The 19,987-nt window shown below is 43.3% G+C and overlaps 1 protein-coding gene across 1 annotated transcript in view; it reads left to right on the top strand.

Annotated features, from left to right (window-relative positions):
* Window positions 1–475: 475 nt before the first annotated feature.
* The window catches only part of LOC129195078 (protein psiL-like), a 73,113-nt gene continuing 53,601 nt past the window's right edge, over window positions 476–19,987 (top strand). The window contains exons 1-4 of the mRNA XM_054800797.1: window positions 476–1,387; window positions 1,498–2,185; window positions 2,445–2,623; window positions 9,726–19,190. Coding sequence (XP_054656772.1) covers window positions 19,142–19,190 — 49 coding nt within the window. The 5' untranslated portion in view covers window positions 476–1,387; window positions 1,498–2,185; window positions 2,445–2,623; window positions 9,726–19,141. The remainder of the gene's footprint in view (window positions 1,388–1,497; window positions 2,186–2,444; window positions 2,624–9,725; window positions 19,191–19,987) is intronic.

Raw genomic sequence — 19,987 nt, 5'->3', positions numbered from 1 at the left:
TTTTGGATGTTGCTGAAAAACAACACTGGAGGACGTGAGTGGTGTTTTATTCACAAGGGGATGGAGGTGTGCGTAAAATCTTCATGTACATCAGCGCTCAACTCAACTTCATGGAGCTACGTCACCCAACATGCACAAGGTCATGTGACCCTCACTGACAGTCCTCACCGCAGTGTCACGGCCTACATCACCTCAGCAGCCTTCACACTCACGTCCTTGCCTCAGACACGCTTGGAGGACATTCTCACTGCACCCAACATGAAGCAGGAGGGGGTCCCACAAGTGTGCACACAGAAGGTGATGGATGAGCAGATGTACGGCCAGCCCAGTTAAGGGGCGTGATCAGAGCGTTAGAGGTCGCAGAAGGGAAAAGGGTTAACATGTAACAAACTTGGCTTGAGTGTGGAGTGTGGTACATGATGAGCTGGTCCAGTGGCAGGCAGTCAGGCAGGTTACAAGACCGCAACAGGAAACCCAGTGAAGCATCAACAGGACACTTTCAGCTTCCAGGACACACTTCTAAAGCCAACAGCTGTGCAGCAAAGGAAGCGGCAGGTTATAACCCAGCGTTACACGTGAGTGTCTCAGAAAGTGAAGGTATGTTGCCAAGATTCACATCTGACGTACTTAGAGAAGATCAGGAACAACACCGGAGGAGGAAACTTTGTGGTTAGCAAAGAACTGTAACGAAAAGGAGGCTGGGGCTTGGCTTTCGGGGGATGGGCGTCCTGTCTCAGCTGGCTCAGTTGTTCTGGTGAAGGAACACGGACCGGGACATGTAGGTAAACAACAAATGATGTGAGCTGTTACACTGGTACCATCCTCACATGGCAGACACAAGTGAGGAAAAGTTGAAAGCAAGTGTACCCGTGCAGGAAAGAGGATGATAAACCATTGCATTCCAACGCCTGGGTTTCCAAGACTAGTTTGATCTGACAACGGTACACATTTCTAAAATGTATTTGCAAACAGCACAAAAGGCCGTAGGCTCAGTATACCATCCTCAATCACAGGGCAAAGGTCAAAGGATGAATCTAAACCTCCAAAATAAAATGGTAAAAATGATGCAGGACTCAAACGTGACTTGGGTGTGCACACTTCCATTAGCCCTTGTGGCTGCTAGGTGTGCTGTAAACAGCCAAAACGGGGTTCCTGGACGTACTGCCGGTCCATGGAGGCCCACGGGGGCCCTGGAGAAAATGAGCTCTGGCACATATTATGATGCATTACAATGCTTGGTTGCAGGTTGCTGATACCAAAAGGAGGGTCCTGAGAAGGAAGTACACACAGCACCATGGGAGGATCTAAAGGCAGACTCATTGCTGGGTGCGTGGGAAACGCTTCCTGTCTGAAATACAATAATGGAAGGCCTGTCAGCAGGACTCGGGTGAGGGGGGCTCCAGCCAGATAGCGTGTACTATGTGGCAGGAAGTAAGAACACTCTCAGGTAGAATTTTGGACAAAAAAGAAAGCGTCTGTCTTTGTGTGAATTCACAGTTGATATGTGCGACTCTTGGGGACCAGTGATAGCACACTCCGGCCCCTGGACCTCAGCTGAGTTACCAAAAATATTCTCCATGACACGAGGCGCCCTAACTCAAGGAATCACTGATCATGTCACAGGCTGGCACGTGGCCGTTAGCAGGATTCCAGGATGCAGAGGAAGACACAACATTTCTGCATCACAACAGTTTACTCCAAAACACAAAATGGTACAAAAACCAGGTGTAACCCAGGTTAACTGGATGCTCAAAAGTAAAAGCCTGTTAATAAAAAGAGCAATAAATACTTTGTATGAAGAAACAATATGAGACAATATGGTTATATAATCTGTAAATATGTGTAATAATCTATGTTGTTTAAAACCTGTTAAAATATGAAAAGAATGTAAATTCATTGGTTATTGTAATTTACGTTTGAATTACGGAAATGGGACTTTTATTTTGAAAGGGTACGTTGCTACGTAACCCATGTGACTAGCTCCATTTCCTGTGCAGAGGAGGGAGAACATTCCGCAGTCAGCACATAGTGCGCAGCAGAAGGAGAAGAGCAGGAAACTTTCCAGAAAAATATGAAAACGTGTCTAAATACTATTTTTGTTGTCTGAAGAAAGTGCAAAGAAGGTATTTTTGATTTCCCACCGTGTTCCTGTTTTGGAGATGTTTTATTTTCTGAACGGGACTTGGTGAGTGAAAGAAATGTATTTTATTTTGTTTGAAAGTGATGTGAGATAATATAGTGGTTATGTTTTGTGGTGAAGTTATGGTGTATTTTCAATAGTTAACATACTATACTGTTGCAAGTGTATTGTTCCTTCCCTCATTTCGGCGACAGCACTTGTTAACGAGCACTAATTAAGAGACGAAAGTGACGTGTTCTTTATTGTAACACTACCCACTGGTTTATTTGATATATTTATGCATATTTCATGTTGTTTATGATAGGCCAATTAGATTGGGTTGAAGAACTATCGCGATAGATCGACATAAGAGAACATGTGCAGGAGCACATGTGCTTGAGATAAAGATGGCGAGCCACCCACGGAACCTATGAACTGCGCATGCGCCAGGACCAGTTCAGGAGCAACAAGCCCTCTGCTGACCGGTGCATGGTACTACAACTGGTAGGATTATCCATTGTTTCTGCAAAACTGCAGTGGACCAAGGATAACCGATAACCGTAGTAAATAGGTCCATGACAAAGAAGGTGATATTTGTTATCCAAATGGATGTGGTGCATATTGTTAATTAGTCACCAAGCTTGTGCACGTCGTGTGTCATAAATGCTAATGTTCCACAGAGGGACACAACTCGGCATGCTGGTGTTTGCGTGCGTGCGTTGGGCTTCATGCTGCCACGTGCTCAAATGTGCAGTATGTGACATAAGCTCTAAAAGTATGGCTATTGCCCATTTATGTTGATAAATAGATAATATCTCAGCACGTGACGTCTCATCGGCTCTGTGGTAAAACTCGGCGAGTGGAGGAAGTGACGTACATTTTGTACACGTGCAGAACTAGTCGTGTTTCCATAGTGACAGGGTGCTAAACGGGGGAGGTGTGCGAGCACTGATCTGTACGAAAAAAAATCTGGATCACACCTCGCTCGCGCCCGTGCAAGCCGCTGACGCCACAGTGCATGCATGAGAGGCCATCTTAGCACTCGCACCTCGTACGTAGCAGACTACATTGGCACACATGATCTGTACTAATATACAGTCAAACCTGTCTTAGCGGCCACCTTTATAGAACGGCCACCTGCCTATAGCAGCCACTGAAAAATCCCCCCCAGCAAATTTACATGTTATAGACCCTGTGTATAGCAGTCACCTGTCCAACGCGGCCAGCGGCCACCCATTTTGTCTCCCTTGGTCAATATCTGACTGCATATAGCGGCCAAATTACCGACTCAAGTAGAAGCTTCATGCACGAAAAAGTTTAGTTTTTCAATCAATGAAGCCGTCGTGTGTAGACTTTAATTACTGAGTCCTAGCTCAGTCACAATCATTCACAAGATCCACACAAACTGTCAGTTGTTCCACATAAAAAAGCCGTCTTCTTTTGAGCTTGCTATTTCCTGGTCAAACATGTAACTTTAAGAGCATTTGCACCAAAACATTACCGCAAAGTAGGCTGGGAACAGGACCTGCTCCCAGCGACGCTACAATAAAAAAAAAACATACGCTAGCATGCATGCGGCAGCGGGAGCAAAACTGAGTTGGGTTGTACTTAATTGAAGTATTTTAGAATGTACTCACGTTATTTTTGATCAATCCTCATCCACAAATCCATCAAAGTCCTCATCTTCTGTATTCGACACAAACAAAGCCGTCTTCTTTTCCGTTCGCTACTAGTCTGTTAACTTGTCAGTGTTATTCAGCTCCGAAGCAAAGAAGGAAACTTCTCCTGTTGCTTCTGCCAACTTTATTTCTTGAACGCGGCCACCAGACAGCAGCTCAGAACACACACACATCTCTCAGCATTGTCTCTCCTTCCTGCTTGCCCACAAGGCAAAGGTTAAACAAGCCCCACTACATAGCTGTCCAGCCAATGCCTGTAAGAAATGACACCGTTTATTTCCTGGTGTGCACTGGTCAATACTGTAATGCCGCTTGTTGTGGGAAAGGAGAGACTCACGTCGCCGATGCACTTTAATGGCTTTATTAACAGCGGAGAACACTGCAGGACTTTACATCCACGCCAACATAAACACACTTCCCAACTCTCTCCAAACTCACAGCTAGCACTGAGCCTAGCTCTCCTGCTCGGGACGCCCACTGTCACTTCCCGTCACTTCCTGATGAACTAAAGCTGTAATGACACTCTGCCGTATAAAAAGTAAAATATTAAAAACAAGCGTAAGACATTACTAGCACAGCTTTGTTCTGTGGGTGGTGGATATATTCTATCAGTTATTATTAAGCCTCTAGCTTCCTTTTAGTAAGTAAAAACCTTGGCTATGATTGCACTACATTGTCATGTAGACCTACAAAGTACACTTGGAAGAACAAGAGGTGAATAAATGTATTGCAACTGATGTGAAACTGATGAGGGGTAGGATTAAATAAGCTTTGCTTCTTCCTACTCCTTTTTGGACATGTAAAATTGTGAATTGTACTATGTGATGTGCTACTGTTTGACTCATATGCATGTTCAGGATGAATTAAAACCATGAACCTTGATAATAACAAGCCTAGTAGTGCTGTACAACTTTTATCCGCAGTCCGCAGTGCCCTCTACTGGTCAACATTATTATTTTCCCTTTTTTTTCTTTTTTTTCCCTCTACTGGTCAACATTCAAACTGGATGCCAACCTGTCAAAAGCGGCCACTTTTGCAAACTCCCTCTAGTGGCCGCTATAGACAAGTTTGACTGTATCTGGATGTCCCATTAGTCAATGACTTGTGAAGCCACATGGCTGCTATATTGCACTCCAACGAAACACTTGTCGGACAATGACTTATGTGAGAACTTGTGAGTTGTTAAGTGTGTTGCTAGTTTGTTAGCCACTCACACTAAATGCAAGGTTAGTCTTCACACTAACCTCGCACAACAGGTGTGCTTGAGCTTAGTCATAAGGACTCTATGATCATTTTTAAACATTCTGTGGATATCATACCATACCTGAGTCATAAGGGCTTTACATGGGGGGCCGTGGGGGATATGTAAACAAACAACCACCACTAGACTACTAAATCATTTGAGGTTGCTTGCAAATATAAAAAAATACCTTTTTTTTTTTGTATTTGTTTACCCGAATTTCAAATTATGCCCCATATGGAGACAATGTTTATATATTATTACATATTATATCACATATTATTCTTGTGGTTTTTGTACAAATATATTTCTATATCAGAAAAGAGCCTATTTCTATTTCATAACACAAACAAAATAATCATCAAAATGTGAAATGATTTTAAAACTTGTCTCTTTTATGATTCATATGTTGTACAGACGAGTTCATAGTGAATTGTATGAAATTGTATTGTATGTACTTTATTCATCCCACAGCGGGGAAATTTACTTGTTACAGCAGCAAGCAATCAAGACATGTAAAGAGAACCGTAAAGTAAAGCATCGTGACTACAACATGGTTCAGGTGGTGCAGGTGTTGCAGAGCCTGACAGCGGTCGGTATGAAGGACCTGCGGAACCTCTCCTTCTTACACCGTGGGTGTAACAGTCTGCTGCTGAAGGAGCTGCTAAGGGAACCCACAGTGTCATGTAGCGGGTGAGAGGTGTTGTCCATGATGGATGTCAGCTTAGCCAACATCCTTCTCTCCCCCACTTCCTCCACGGAGTCCAGAGGACCGTCCAGGACAGAGCTCGCTCTCCTGATCAGGCTATTGATCCTGCTCCTGTCCCTGTCCGTGCTGCCCCCTCTCCAGCAGCCCACAGCATAGAAGATGGCTGAGGCCACCACAGAGTCATAAAAGGTCCGTAAAAGAGTCCTGCACACACCAAAGGACCTCAGTCTCCTCAGCAGGTGAAGGCGACTCTGGCCCTTTTTGTAGAGGGCGTGGGTGTTGACGGACCAGTCCAGCTTGTTGTTAAGGTGAACACCCAGGAATTTGTAGCTGTCTACTAACTCTATGTCCGCTCCCTGGATGTTCACCGGTGTGAAGTGAGATGTTTTCCTCTGGAAGTTAATGATCATCTCCTTTGTCTTGCTGGTGTTGAGTTGCAGCTGGTTAAGCTCACTCCAGCTGACAAAGTCCCTGATGATGTCCTGTATTCCAGATCATTCCCCTCTGAAACACAACCAACAATGGCTGTGTCTTCGGAGAACTTCTGGATGTGACACTGTGTGGAGTTGTGTGTGAAGTCCTAGGTGTAGAGGGTGAAGAGGAAAGGGGAGAGCACCGTACCCTGAGGGGCACCTGTGCTGCAGAGTACCATGTCAGACACACAGTGACGGAGCCTCACATACTGTGGTCTGTTGGTGAGGTAGTCTATAACCCATGCAGTCAGGTGTTGGTCTACTCCCACACTCTCCATCTTCACTCTGAGTAGTGACGGCTGGATGGTGTTGAAGGCACTGGAGAAGTCAAAAAACATGACCCTCACAGTGCTCCCGCTGTCCTGTAGAAGGGAAAGTAAGAATAAAAAGTAAAGGATCATGACCATGGATTTTAGTGGAAAAAAGGGATGGGATATGCAGTTCAAATGAAAATCTCTTTCTAGAGGAGTAAAACTATCATTGCTATAGGGGAGTGCTGAGCCAGGGTGCACAGTAGCATTTTGTCCCAAAGGCAATGAGAATTGGAAGGGAAAAAGTACATTTAATATAGCCAAAAGATAGAGAATAACGTATCAAATGGTTTTTAAGGGACCAAGGTTGAATCTCCCCGCTTTTTAATGTCAAATATAGATGTTCTGTTGCCTCTGAAGCCACAGAGGCCATCTTAGTAGACAGTGCAGATTTTTTTGTTTGTGTTATGAAATAGAAATAAGCTCTTTTCTGATATAGAAATATATTTGAACAAAAACCACAGGAATAATATTTAATATAATATGTAATAATATATAAACATTGTCTCCATATGGGGGTTCATTTGAAGTTCCCCATAAAAAATGTATTTTTTTATATTTGCAAGTAATCACAAATGATTTAGTAGTCTAGTGGTGGTTGTTTGTTTACATAGCCCCCAGAGCCCCTCATGTAAAGCCTTATGACTCAGGTATGGTATGATATCAACAGAATGTTTAAAAACGATCATAGAGTCCTTATGACTAAGCTCAAGCACACCTGTTGTGAGAGGTTAGTCTGAAGACTAACCTTGCATTTAGTGTGAGTGGCTAACAAACTAGCAACACACTTAACAACTCACAAGTTCTCACATAAGTCCGACAAGTGTTTCTTGTGAGTAGCAATATGGCGGCCGTGTGGCTTCACAAGTCATTGACCAATGGGCTATCCAGATATATAATACAGATCAGTGTGTGCGAGCAGCTCTTTGTTCTTTCACTTAACACACGCCTGCGTGGAACCGCTGATTTAGTTTCCACTCCGATACGGAGTCAAATTCAGGCTGGTATCGGTGATACTTTGTGTAAATTCACCTAACGTGTGGTAAATTTAAAGAAGTTGTGTATTTCATATCGTAGCATAGAAAATACAAGACACTGAAATCACTTATTCATGAAATGAATTATGAATATGAATACAAGAATGTAATGTATTTATTGTAAAGCCTGAAGTATAATGAGGTAGCAGGGTGATCTAGCCAAGCTAATATAGAACACAAAACAGGACAAAATCATAAAATATGTAAAAGAGTCTTTTGAAATGAACTCCATTAAGAATGAAAACTTTACTGACAATTCACACATGGCTCCGTTTACGATTGCTCATTGTTTCAACGGACAAACGTTTCATAGAACACATTGATCATACAACACATGTATATATTGTATACAGAGACCTCTGGCTAACATATGCTAGCAATAGTGCTTTCATAGAACACATTGATCATACAACACATGTATGTATTGTATACAGTGACCTCTGGCTAACATATGCTAGCAATAGTGCTTTCATAGAACACATTGATCATACAACACATGTATATATTGTATACAGTGACCTCTGGCTAACATAAGCTAGCAATAGTGCTTTCATAGAACACATTGATCATACAACACATGTATATATTGTGTACAGTGACCTCTGAATTGGCCGCTGTATTCTCAGTATAAAGTATGATGTGTTTGCTGCTTCCGTGTTGGCATGACATCCATGTCGTTTATGTTTTACTAGCTGACTGGTTGGAAGTTTGGTGTGGGGGGCACTCTGTGCACGGTGAATCTGGTGTACAGGGTGCAAAGCCGGTGTTGATGCTGAGTGCTGAGGAGAGGTGAGGCCCCACTTGGGTCTCTGGATGGTGACTGAGGAAGTCCTTGAACGTGGCAGGCCCACCTTGTTGGCTTTTGTTGGGGATGATGGCATTGGATGCTGAATAGAAGCCTGGCGTAGGAGGGTCAGGGTGGTGTGAAGGACTGTGGCTATGGCATCCTCTGTTGACCTGCTAGTCCTGGATGGGAAGTGCTAGTGTGGGAGAGTCTATGGATGATGTGTCTCAGCAGTGTGCTCGTGCACGGACATGTTGAGCACACGGCTCGCATCATGCCAACATGTGACTGGCGTTGGCCGGTGGATGTGATGAGGTCACCTCTGCTGTCCTCCTTCATGTCCTCAGGGTGGAATACACTCCAGTCTGGGATGTTGACAGTCCTGCAGCTGTGAGGAGGCTCCATCCGCTTTTGAGGTGGGGGGTGTCCTTTTCCAAAGGGGATGTAGCAAGGTAATGTAAACAGGACTATGTGTTCTGACTGGCCCAGGTGGGGTGCTGGGATTCCTTTTTAAAGTTTTCTGCTACATTACTCATTTCACACGCTGATGTTGTTTGGGGAACACTAATTTGAAGGCTACATGGCTGAAACCCCAGCTAGTTGCAAGGATGCTGCTTTTTACCACGTGGACACTTTGGAATAAGTTCTGTAGTTCTAGAAACGTGCACCTCCACTTCATCTCTCCAAATTGTTCAGCTTTCTTCTTAACTTTAGCCCCAAAACTTTTAATTTTCCAAATGTAGTTTCTCATCATGTTATGACTTGGAAAAAAACATATTTTTTTCTTACTATTTGAACTAAAATGCTGCACGGTGGTCTAGTGGTTAGCATGTTGGCCAACACAGGAACAGTCTGGAGATGGGAAGACCTGGGTTGGATTCTCCCTTGGGCATTTCTGTGTGGAGTTTGCATGTTCTCCCCGTGTGTGTGTGTGTGTGTGGGGGGGGGGGGGGGGGGGTGTTCTGGGTACTCCGGTTTCCTCCCACATTCCAAAAACATGCATGTTAGCTTCATTGGAGATGAAATTGTCCATAGGTATGAATGTGAGTGTTTGTCTAAATGTGCCCAGCCATTGGCTGGACACCAGTCCAGGGTGTACCCCACCTGTTGCCCAAACACACAACCTCATCAAGGACAGCACACATCCACAACACTCATTATTCACACTCCTACCGTCAGGCAGACGCTACAGGAGTTTGAAGTCCAGGACCACAAGGCTGGCAAACAGCTTTTTGTTGGAGAAATGTATATAAATGTTATCTCTGTCTGTTCTCCTCGCGAGTAAAAGCAATCTTGTTGTCTGCTTTCTTCTTTCTTATTGTGTTTAGAATGTTTTAGGTTGCTTGAACCTGACATTAATTTGGTCCTTCTAGCCAGATACCAAAACACCTGAGGATTCCAGCTGAGGAAACGACAACCAGAAAGACCGTGGCCACGGCAAACAGACCCTTTCCGGGACTGGCTCTCGTCTCACTGGCTGGAGTCTGATGGTTGACGGTATACCTCGGAGAGGGAAGACAACTTGGTGAGTAATATTTCCTTAGGGGGGATTAAAAGAGAATGAGTGAAACGTGTTAAGAAAAGACAAGCAGAGTCAATAAAATCCCGCTAGGCCTGCTTAGAGTGAAACCTTGTGAATACTAGTCAATGGCAAGTAATTGAAGGACACCGAATTCCGATAAATTCCGTGGTAAAGATGGACACCGGATTCCCATAAATTTCGTGGTAAAGAGGGATGCCGGATTCCGACAAATTCCGTGGTAATAACAGGATGGCGGAGTCCTATGCGCATTTAAATTCCGTGTTGTGTGCTTGTGAGTGTGAGTGGAGACGAAGTTTCACTAGAAACTTATCTCATACCAAAGCGGTGAGATTGTAAGTGGTGACTTGTTGTGGAAGCAGAGGCAAGAATTCTCCGCCCCCACCGGGGTAGAAGCTTGAGAATTACCACAATAAGATCATTTTTCACCACCTCACTGACAGAAAGAAAAACCCAGTTATTAGAATTCCCTAGGAATTAACATCATAACTGGGACCAAATTGAATTAAAATGGGAAATGGAAAAAGTAAAACAAACTATAAAGATAACTTACAGAGTAAAGACTGGCGATTCGTTGAAAAACAAGATTCAACAAAGTTAAAATACCTGGATAAATGGGTGTCTAAATACGGGAATGATGGCCAATTAAATTCCCCAAAAATAGAAGGGCCAGAGTCGCCTTCACCTGCTGAGGAGACTGAGGTCCTTTGGTGTGTGCAGGACTCTTTTACGGACCTTTTATGACTCTGTGGTGGCCTCAGCCATCTTCTATGCTGTGGGCTGCTGGAGAGGGGGCAGCACGGACAGGGACAGGAGCAGGATCAATAGGCTGATCAGGCGAGCGAGCTCTGTCCTGGACGGTCCTCTGGACTCCGTGGAGGAAGTGGGGGAGAGAAGGATGTTGGCTAAGCTGACATCCATCATGAACAACACCTCTCACCCGCTACATGACACTGTGGGTTCCCTTAGCAGCTCCTTCAGCAGCAGACTGTTACACCCACGGTGTAAGAAGGAGAGGTTCCGCAGGTCCTTCATACCGACCGCTGTCAGGCTCTACAACACCTGCACCACCTGAACCATGTTGTAGACACCATGCTTTCTTTACACTGTTCTCTTTACTTGTCTTGCTGCTGTAACAAGTAAATTTCCCCGCTGTGGGATAAATAAAGTACATACAATACAATACAATAGTGTCGTTACAGGACTAGATACTTTAGTGGATGAAAAATAATGATAAAAAGAAAATAATTATAAAAAGATGAAAAAAGAAGGATATGAAGAGACAGTTTTGGCTTAATACAGCTCAAAAAAGAGAAGAAGGAGAAAAAGAAAAGAAAAACAAAAAAGAAACGTGTGTGTAAAAAGAAAAGAAAAAAGGAACAGCAAAGATGGAAACAGAAGGTTGAGAAGTTAAAAATAAGAGAGAAGGGACTGAGGAAGTGAAAGTTAAAGATAGAGAAGAGGATAATAAGATAGTAAATGTTCAAAGGACTGAGTAAAGTAGGGAAGAAAGACAGCAAGGCAGACCCTCACTGGATCCTCTCTTGCTGGTGTCTCCACCACGATATGAGGAGCAGTGTAGTGATATTCCACAGCAGAGAACTGGAACACCGAGTGCAAGGCCTGATCAACCGAACCACTCGACGTTTCCTAAAAAGAGCAGATGACACCGCCATAGGTAGAACTAAACAACAACTAGATGAAACATTTGATGATTACAGAGCCACAATGATAACGGTATTTAAAACAAAGTGGCTAACGGGATAATGATGACCCACAGGGTCGTTATAACAACAGCTAAAAAATGCGTTACACGCTAATTCAAAAGACGCTATAAGAAATTGGTTCTTCAAATATTACATACATTTTGCAACAGGCATGCTAGAAGAATATGTTAAACATGCCATACATGGGGAAAGAAAATGACAAAGGAAAAATCTTAGGCTTAAAAAATGAAGATACCTTCATAAATGAAGAAGGTCAAATATACTTTCAAAGTAACGCACTAAACAGGAGGATTTGGAAGAGGACAATTTAGACTAAATGCGTCAGGCTGTTGGTGTTGTGGAAAAGAAGGGCATATTGGACGCAATTGTTAAAAAATAAATAAATAAATAAAATTAAAAGTAAATAAACACCAAGAAATCATACACTGTGTGACTAGGCCAGCCTGCTCCCACAGCAGAAGAAAGGGACACTTCTGAGTCAATGAACAAAAACTTAGTGGAGCTCAATTTACAAGAGTTGTAAATCCTGCTGTGGTAGTACTTGTAGTACCACAAACAGTATGGAAAGGCATGTCAGTTGCCCATTTTATTGGTACCAAAATGTCCTGTCAATCTGCTGTGGAGAGATGGCTTGTCAGCCCTGGGACTGGCTTTAGTTCCAACTAGCGATGGAAACATCATTGTTAAAAGGCAACATGTAATAAAAGACTAATTTGCAGTAAAAGCGGAAGAATTCCCTTCCTACTATTATTCATTGGACATACCAAACAAACCACCTCAGAGTGTGGGAACCAATCATCTACAGGAAGGACAAGCGTTACTGCAAAATATTGAGGACACAATGACTAGCGACAACTTACACATAACTCTGTACTACCGAGGTACTTTAGGGCCAAATCCAGAATATGAAAAACAATTGGCGAGCAACACCAGGAGTTGTACTCATTGATTACATCTATTCAGACGGATCAACTACTGCGGTAGCAGGAGTTCAATTAAAAGACCTACAAACGCTGTATCGACAGTGGGGAACACCACATGTGTCACTCTACAAGGCAAAAGGTGAAAAATGGAAAGATTTAACAGAAATAGTACAATTGGGACAACAAACGACTGACTGGGTGCAAACACCTGAAGGAGTCGACAGAAGTGATATTACAGGTTTACTAAGGAAAGCCATATTTTGGACTGTACAAGTACAAGAAGGACGACACCTTCAGAGTCCTGTAGAGTGACAGTATGTGTTGACAGACGAGGAAGAAGAACAGCTCAAAACCATACCTGAAACATTATGGTCACAGGGTCCATCTGATGTAGGTCAAATTAAAGGAGCATTACCAGTACACATTAGAGCAAAAACAGAATATAGACCTTGTATACGGCAATATGCTCTAAAACCAGATGCATATGAAGGTATAAAGCCTGTAATTGATGATTTAATAAAAGCAAAAGGTATAATAGAATGTCCAGATTCACCATGTAATACTCCTATTTTTCCAGTCAAGAAGGCTCCGCCTTCTGTTGGCTGGAGAATGGTGCAAGACTTACAGGCGGTAAACAATGCAGTGATTCAAAGAGCACCGTGTGTACCTGATCCACATACGCTTTTAAATTCGTTAAGGCCTGATGCCACTTATTTTACAGTAGTGGATATAAGCAGTGCTTTCTCTTCAGTACCAGTAGATAAAGAAAGCCAATTCTGGTTTGCTTTTACCTTTGGAGGAAAACGTTACACCTATACAAGGTTACCCCAGGGGTATTGTGAAAGCCCCACTATTTATTTACAAGCCATGACTGCTAGCATGGCCAAGTTCAGTCCACTCAGGCAGCTGAATTAGTTGCATTAACGGAAGCCTGTAAATGAATGAAAGATAAAACAGTAACTATATGCACCGATAGCCAATATGCATATGCTACTGTGCACACATTTGCCCAATATTGGAGAAGCAGGGGCACGGTAACATTGACAGGCAAGCCAGATACAGATGCGCACCTGTTACAGGAGTTATTAGATGCTGTTTAATTACCATTAAAACTTGCAATTTGTAAATGTGCTGCACACACCAACGGGCACTAATAAAGCCACAAAAGGAAATGCATTTGCAGATAACATGACTAAAGTTACTGCTGGAAATTAAATGACCGTATTGACAGCACCACAACAACACCTAGATAATGAGGTTCTCAAAGGCATGCAATAACAAATTCGTAGTCTGAAATAAAAATTTGGAAAAGAAAAGGGGCTACACTTAAAAATGCCATCTATGTTGACCAAAATTTGAAGCCTATTTTTCCAAAAATGTATATACAGTACATGGGAGGCTATTTTGAGCCATGGTGTGTCACATGTCTCAACAGGAGGGATGGTTAGTCAGATACATCAATATTTTACCACCTATGGCTTTAATTCATATTCAAAAAATGTTTGTAGAGCCTGTCTAACATGCGCAAAGCACAATCCGAAAGGCAATTTACGCCCGCGACGCGGTCGGTTTCCAACACCGCAATATCCTTTCCAGGTAATACGTATGGACTTCATAGAGCTAAGCAAAAGCGAAGGAAAGAAATTTTGTTTGGTCATCATAGATGCATTTTCTAAATGGATAGAACTCTTTCCAACAAAGCATCCTGATGCCTTGACGGTGGTAAAAGCACTACGGAAAGATATTATACCACGATATGGTATACCTGACACGATTTATAGTGACAATGGCTCTCATTTTGTAAACCGGATAATACAAAAAATAGGAACAATGTTCCATATTAACTTAAAAAATCATTGTGCTTACCACCCTCAAAGCGCAGGACTAGTGGAACGAATGAATGGAACAATAAAAAATAGACTCAAAAAGTGTATGGAGGAAACAGGGAGACTAAAGACACAAAGTCCTGATCTTGTTAAATTATATATTAATATAACTGCTTCAAATGGAATAACACCATTTGAAATTTTATTTGGAAGACCATATAGACTACCATACTTCAAAAGTCAATGGGAAGCTGATGATGACGCTAATCTCGCTGACTATACGCTTGTTGGAAAGGCAAAATAATATATGTCAACCTGCTGAGAATTCTACTGTCTCCCAGCAGGAGATTCAGTTAGTTCAACCAGGAGATTGGGTCCTCATCAAAAGCATCAAAAAGAAGCACTGGCATTTACCCAAGTGGGAAGGTCCCAACTAAGTATCATTGACAACACAAACAGCCCTAAAAGTAACTGAAAGATCAACATGGATTAATTTGAAACATTGTAAAAAGGTCCTTTCAACAGAGAAACCCCGACGGGAAAGGTGAGCAAAGGTCTGACAATAAGGTGGGTGCAGACATTTAGAGTCTGAAAATACCTGACGGTCAGTGAAGAAAGTACAAGACACCAATCCTAGTAGAGGCGGAACTCCTAAGGTTCTCTGTGAAATGACGGTAATAAGAGCAAAGTATTTTGTAAGTGATAGATAACTATTATGTTCATAATGGACATAGGGCTGCTTGTATGGGATCAGACTAATAACCTCAAAAATGCAGACACAGTTGCCACTAATGTAACCCCACTAACAGATAGGCCAAAGTGAAGCACATCAAAGACAGTACATGCACCATGGATTGTTAGTTGGGCGTATAGAAATTCTATCCATATGACTATTGGTCCGAACACAACCACAGTGGTTAGGAGACAAGGATCCTATATACATTGATGCCATTGATGTTCTCCGTGGGGTGCCTGATGAATAGAAATTAGTAAATTAGATTGCGGCTGGATGGGAATCCATATTTCCATGGATTACCGTCAATAAAAACGTAGACAGGATTAACTACATCCACTACAATGTTCACAAATTGGGAAATTGGACACAAGTTGGATTTGAAGCGGTCAAAGAACAACTTAAAGCCACGTCCCTGATGGCTTACCAAAATGGGATTGCGGTGGACATGTTGTTAACAAAGGAAGGAGGTGTGTGTGCAATGTTTGGAGAACAATGCTGTACCTTCATTCCCAACAACACTGCTGCTGATGGCAGCCTGACTCAGGCCATTGAAGGCCTCCGCACCCTGAATGGTAAGATGAAGGAACATTCTGGAGTGGAAACCTCATGGTGGGACAGTTGGCTTGATATGTTTGGCAAGTACAAATCCTTGGTGTCATCTCTATTGATGTCAAGTGCTGTTTTTGCAGCAATCGTAACCTTGTGTGGATGTTGTGTTATTCCCTGTGTGCGGGGTCTATTTAACAAAATGATAAATGCAGCTATTTCACCCATGGAAACTAAAATGGCACAAATGTATTTGTTGTTGGATCTGGAAGGGAACGAGAGAGAGATGGAGACAGCTATAGACATGGAGGATGATCTCCATTTGCCTGATCTGTTTCCAGACCAGGTGACTATGAGTAAAAGTCACATTTGACTCTTGGTGTAAATGTGTCCACAAGAGTTGGTACATACTGTAGTCCATGACCACACGGCGCTTACACCAGTCATGGAGAGATGACACTTACATATACACTTTACTTTGTGTACAATATAATAATAACACAATCATATCATCATGTTGTATTTCTTTTATTGATGCAAATATATGCTGTATCATGTGGGATGTTTGTGTCATGAGATCCAATGTCAAACTGCACTGGCACCACATCATTAGGTACACCTGCACAATATGTGCTTCTTAAACAACAAGTGGCTGATTGCAAAGAAAAAATGATATTTTTGGATCGGGATGTTTCGCCAGTCACAAGACCCCCCATCTACTGAACTGGACTTTACAGTCACTGATCTCCTTCAGATGACAGCGTCTACACAAGATGTAGTCTAGCTGTGTGCTCCTACCTCCACTCTTATAGTATTCACGATAGCCATTTCCATCCTTTTTGCAAAGTCAACCACCATCTGTCCTTCTGCATTCCTCTCCTGGATACCAAACCTGCCCATGGCCTCCTCATTCCCTCTGTTTCCTGCACCAACATGTCCATTGAAGTCTGCACCAATGACATCTCTCTCTCTTCTAGGTATGCTCTGCATCACTTCATCCAAGTCCAACCAGAATGTCTCCTTCTCCTCCAGCTCACATCCTACCTGTGGAGCATACCCACTAACAACATCGACCATCACACCTTCCATTTCTAGCTTCAGACTCATCACTCAATCTGACACTCTTGTTACCTCCAGGACATTGCTAACAAACTCCTCCTTCAAGGTAACTCCTACTCCGTTTCTCTTCCTATCTACACCATGATAGAACAACTTGAACCCTGCTCCTAAACTTCTAGCCTTGCTACCTTTCCACCTGGTCTCCTGGACACACAGTATGTCTACCTTCCTTCTCTGCATCATGTCGACCAACTCTCTACCTTTTCCTGTCATAGTTCCAGCATTCAACGTCCCGACTCTCAGTCCCATACTCTTGGCGTTCCTCTTCTCTCTCTTCCTACGGACACACTTTCCTCCTCTCCTTCTTCCACCAACAGTAGTCCAATTTCCACCGGCACCCTGCAGGTCAACAGCACCGATGGCGGTCGTTGTTAACCTGGGCCTCGACCGATCCGGTGTGGAAGTCATAGACTTGATTAGCATGTTTGATTTGGCAAAAGTTTTACGTCGGATGCCCTTCCTGACACAACCCTCTGTATTTATCCGGGCTTGGGACCGCCACAATAAGACACTAAGACACTGGCTTGTGTCCTCTTGGGGCTACATTACATACTCATGACCTTCACACTGCTCACTTATTGAGCTACTTGTGACCTTTGACACTGCTAGCTTATTGAGCTACTGGTGACCTTTGACACTGCTAGCTTATTGAGCTACTCATGACCTTTACACTGCTAGCTTATTGAGCTACTGGTGACCTTTACACTGCTAGCTTATTGAGCTACCGGTGATCTCTGACACTGTTAGCTTATTGAGCTACCGGTGACCTTTACACTGCTAGCTTATTGAGCTACTCATGACCTTTACACTGCTAGCTTATTGAGCTACTGGTGACCTTTACACTGCTAGCTTATTGAGCTACCGGTGATCTCTGACACTGTTAGCTTATTGAGCTACCGGTGACCTTTACACTGCTAGCTTATTGAGCTACTGGTGACCTCTGACACTGCTAGCTTATTGAGCTACGTGTTTCCTGGTGTTGACTTGTATCTTCTCGTGTGGATGTTTGATGTGATCGTGAGGACTTCTGATCCTGCAAACATTCCTGGTTCAAATGTCTCCCGTTTGAATGGAATCTCCAACTAAATGGAATATTTCATCTTTTTATGACTCATTTCTTCTTTCAGGACATTCTTCTCAGCCACGTCGGCCTTTTTGGATGTTTTGGAAGAGATCCCTTTCAAAGTGGATTATTTTGGTTCTGATGCGGCCCAGCCCGTCATGTGCCGTCTGATTGGTTAGAGGCCAATCAGCACTGAAACACACACACACACATGCTGGAGAGGAGACCAACGTTTCATCCCAGTTTCGTTGGTTTCATCCCATTTCACAATGTCAGCATTCATGTGCTCACACGACAAGCAACGAATTCATGTCCTGGTGACATCCAACGGTAAAAAGGTGGTGGTGATGTGTTTATGGAACACGGTCAGCACGTTTCCAATGTCTTCCATGAGCACCATTTGGAAAGGGAAGTGGAAATGATTGTTGTGAACGTGCAGGTTTCCTTCCATTGTCAATGATTGCAGTCCAGCTGTGGATGGATGGATGAGTTCATGTGCTGACGTGGATGATTGATCTCATGGCATTTGTCTTCCACATTCACGTCAACAATCAATGACTTGGCTTCTCGACCACATGGACGCTAACGTCTTTGATGAAGCAAGTCATGTTTGTAGTTGCATCGCATAGAATGAAACATTAGAATTGGACAGGAAGAACAATCCAGCTAGCAAACATCCAACTTTGGAACAAACCTTTCTTATTCCTTCTTTGCGTTTGCTCTGAAAACACGGATGGAAAATAGGAGCGCTTCTTTTTCACTTTGGGCTTTCATGTCAAACACCGATAAACGAGTCACACGCCGAGTCGTCCGTGACCCCTTTTGTCCATTTTTACACAACATTGGAAAAATGATTTGTTGTCCGTTTCTTTGTTTTGCTCTGAAAAGAAGTCTTGAAAAAACAGGCCTTATTTTGTTTTTCTTTGTTTGCTTTTAATGTGAAAAGCCAATAAAGGAATGACGGGTGGATTCGTCCTTGATCCGTTTTGTCCGTTTTATAACCGTGCTTGTCCAGCGTTTCTTTGTCTTTGTGAGAAAAGCAAAGGAGTTTTTATTTGTGTGCTGGTGGCCAAGAAGCCTTCAAAGAGCATCTCAGCACTCAAAGCACTCGGCTGCCTTGTGATGGCATCACGTGGCGTTGCTGGAAATGATGCGGGACGATGAAGCCTATAAAAGGGACGTCACCGTCAGACACTCACTCTACTTCCGCCTGGAAGAGACCGACATCTCCGTTCTTCACGACCGATCATCCAACCGTCCTTCCTTCTTCCAGCCCGTTTGGTTCTGAGACGACTCTTCAGCGGACAAGATGAGAATGATCCTTCTGCTGGTGCAGCTGGCCACCTGCTGTGCCATCGGTAAGACCAAGACGTCCTTTCAATGTCAGTAAGACTCGTCCAAAAGAATTATCAGATCATAGTCACCTTGGATGAGTGCTAATGCTCGATTGCAGTGATCCACAACCCTCGGTACCGGGCCGTGGGCACTTGGTACCCGACAAACCATTTCCATGGCTTATTGTGAAAAGTGGTTCTGGCACCTGACGCTTGTCCATTGTGGGTGTGCTAACTTTATCTCTACTGCTGCTGTCTTCTTTGCTTTGGTTGATTTGAACATGAAGGTTGCGATGGAAAACATCTCATCAATCATCCTTTCACACTCGTTCATTGTCATTCATACATTTGTTGTTGAATAGCTTCTCCATCATTGGAGAGAATTGTGGTAACAAGGAAACTGGTTGATAGTTTGTAAATTGGTGTTTGTCTCCTTTTTTAAAGATTGCAACCACCTTGGCTGTTTTCATTTTGCTTGGAAATATTCCAGTCTGAAATGATAAGTTACTAATCTATGTTAACGGGTCTTTTGTCACAATGTGCTAGTGACTACCAGTTGTTGTGGTTGTCACTGCGTGGTACCTGCCTTCTTCTGGCTTGTTTCTCCTGTATGGTTGCAGTTACACCTTAAGCGGGCTGGAGGCGGGGACGCTGGGCACACCTGCGGCTAATTACCCAATACCCATTTAAGCCGACTACCCACAGCTGGCAGCCGCTGGTTCATTGTTTCGCCTCTGCTGGCAACACACCCGAGTGCTTCTGCTACCAGTCGTTGTTCCATGCCCATTTGGACCTGCCGCCTCCCTGCCGTCCAGCTAACT

This window comes from Dunckerocampus dactyliophorus, chromosome 15 (assembly GCF_027744805.1).
Source record: "Dunckerocampus dactyliophorus isolate RoL2022-P2 chromosome 15, RoL_Ddac_1.1, whole genome shotgun sequence".
Taxonomy (NCBI): Eukaryota; Metazoa; Chordata; class Actinopteri; order Syngnathiformes; family Syngnathidae; genus Dunckerocampus; species Dunckerocampus dactyliophorus.
The sequence above is the reverse complement of the archived record's forward strand: the minus strand, read 5'-3'. Positions and strand labels throughout refer to the sequence as shown.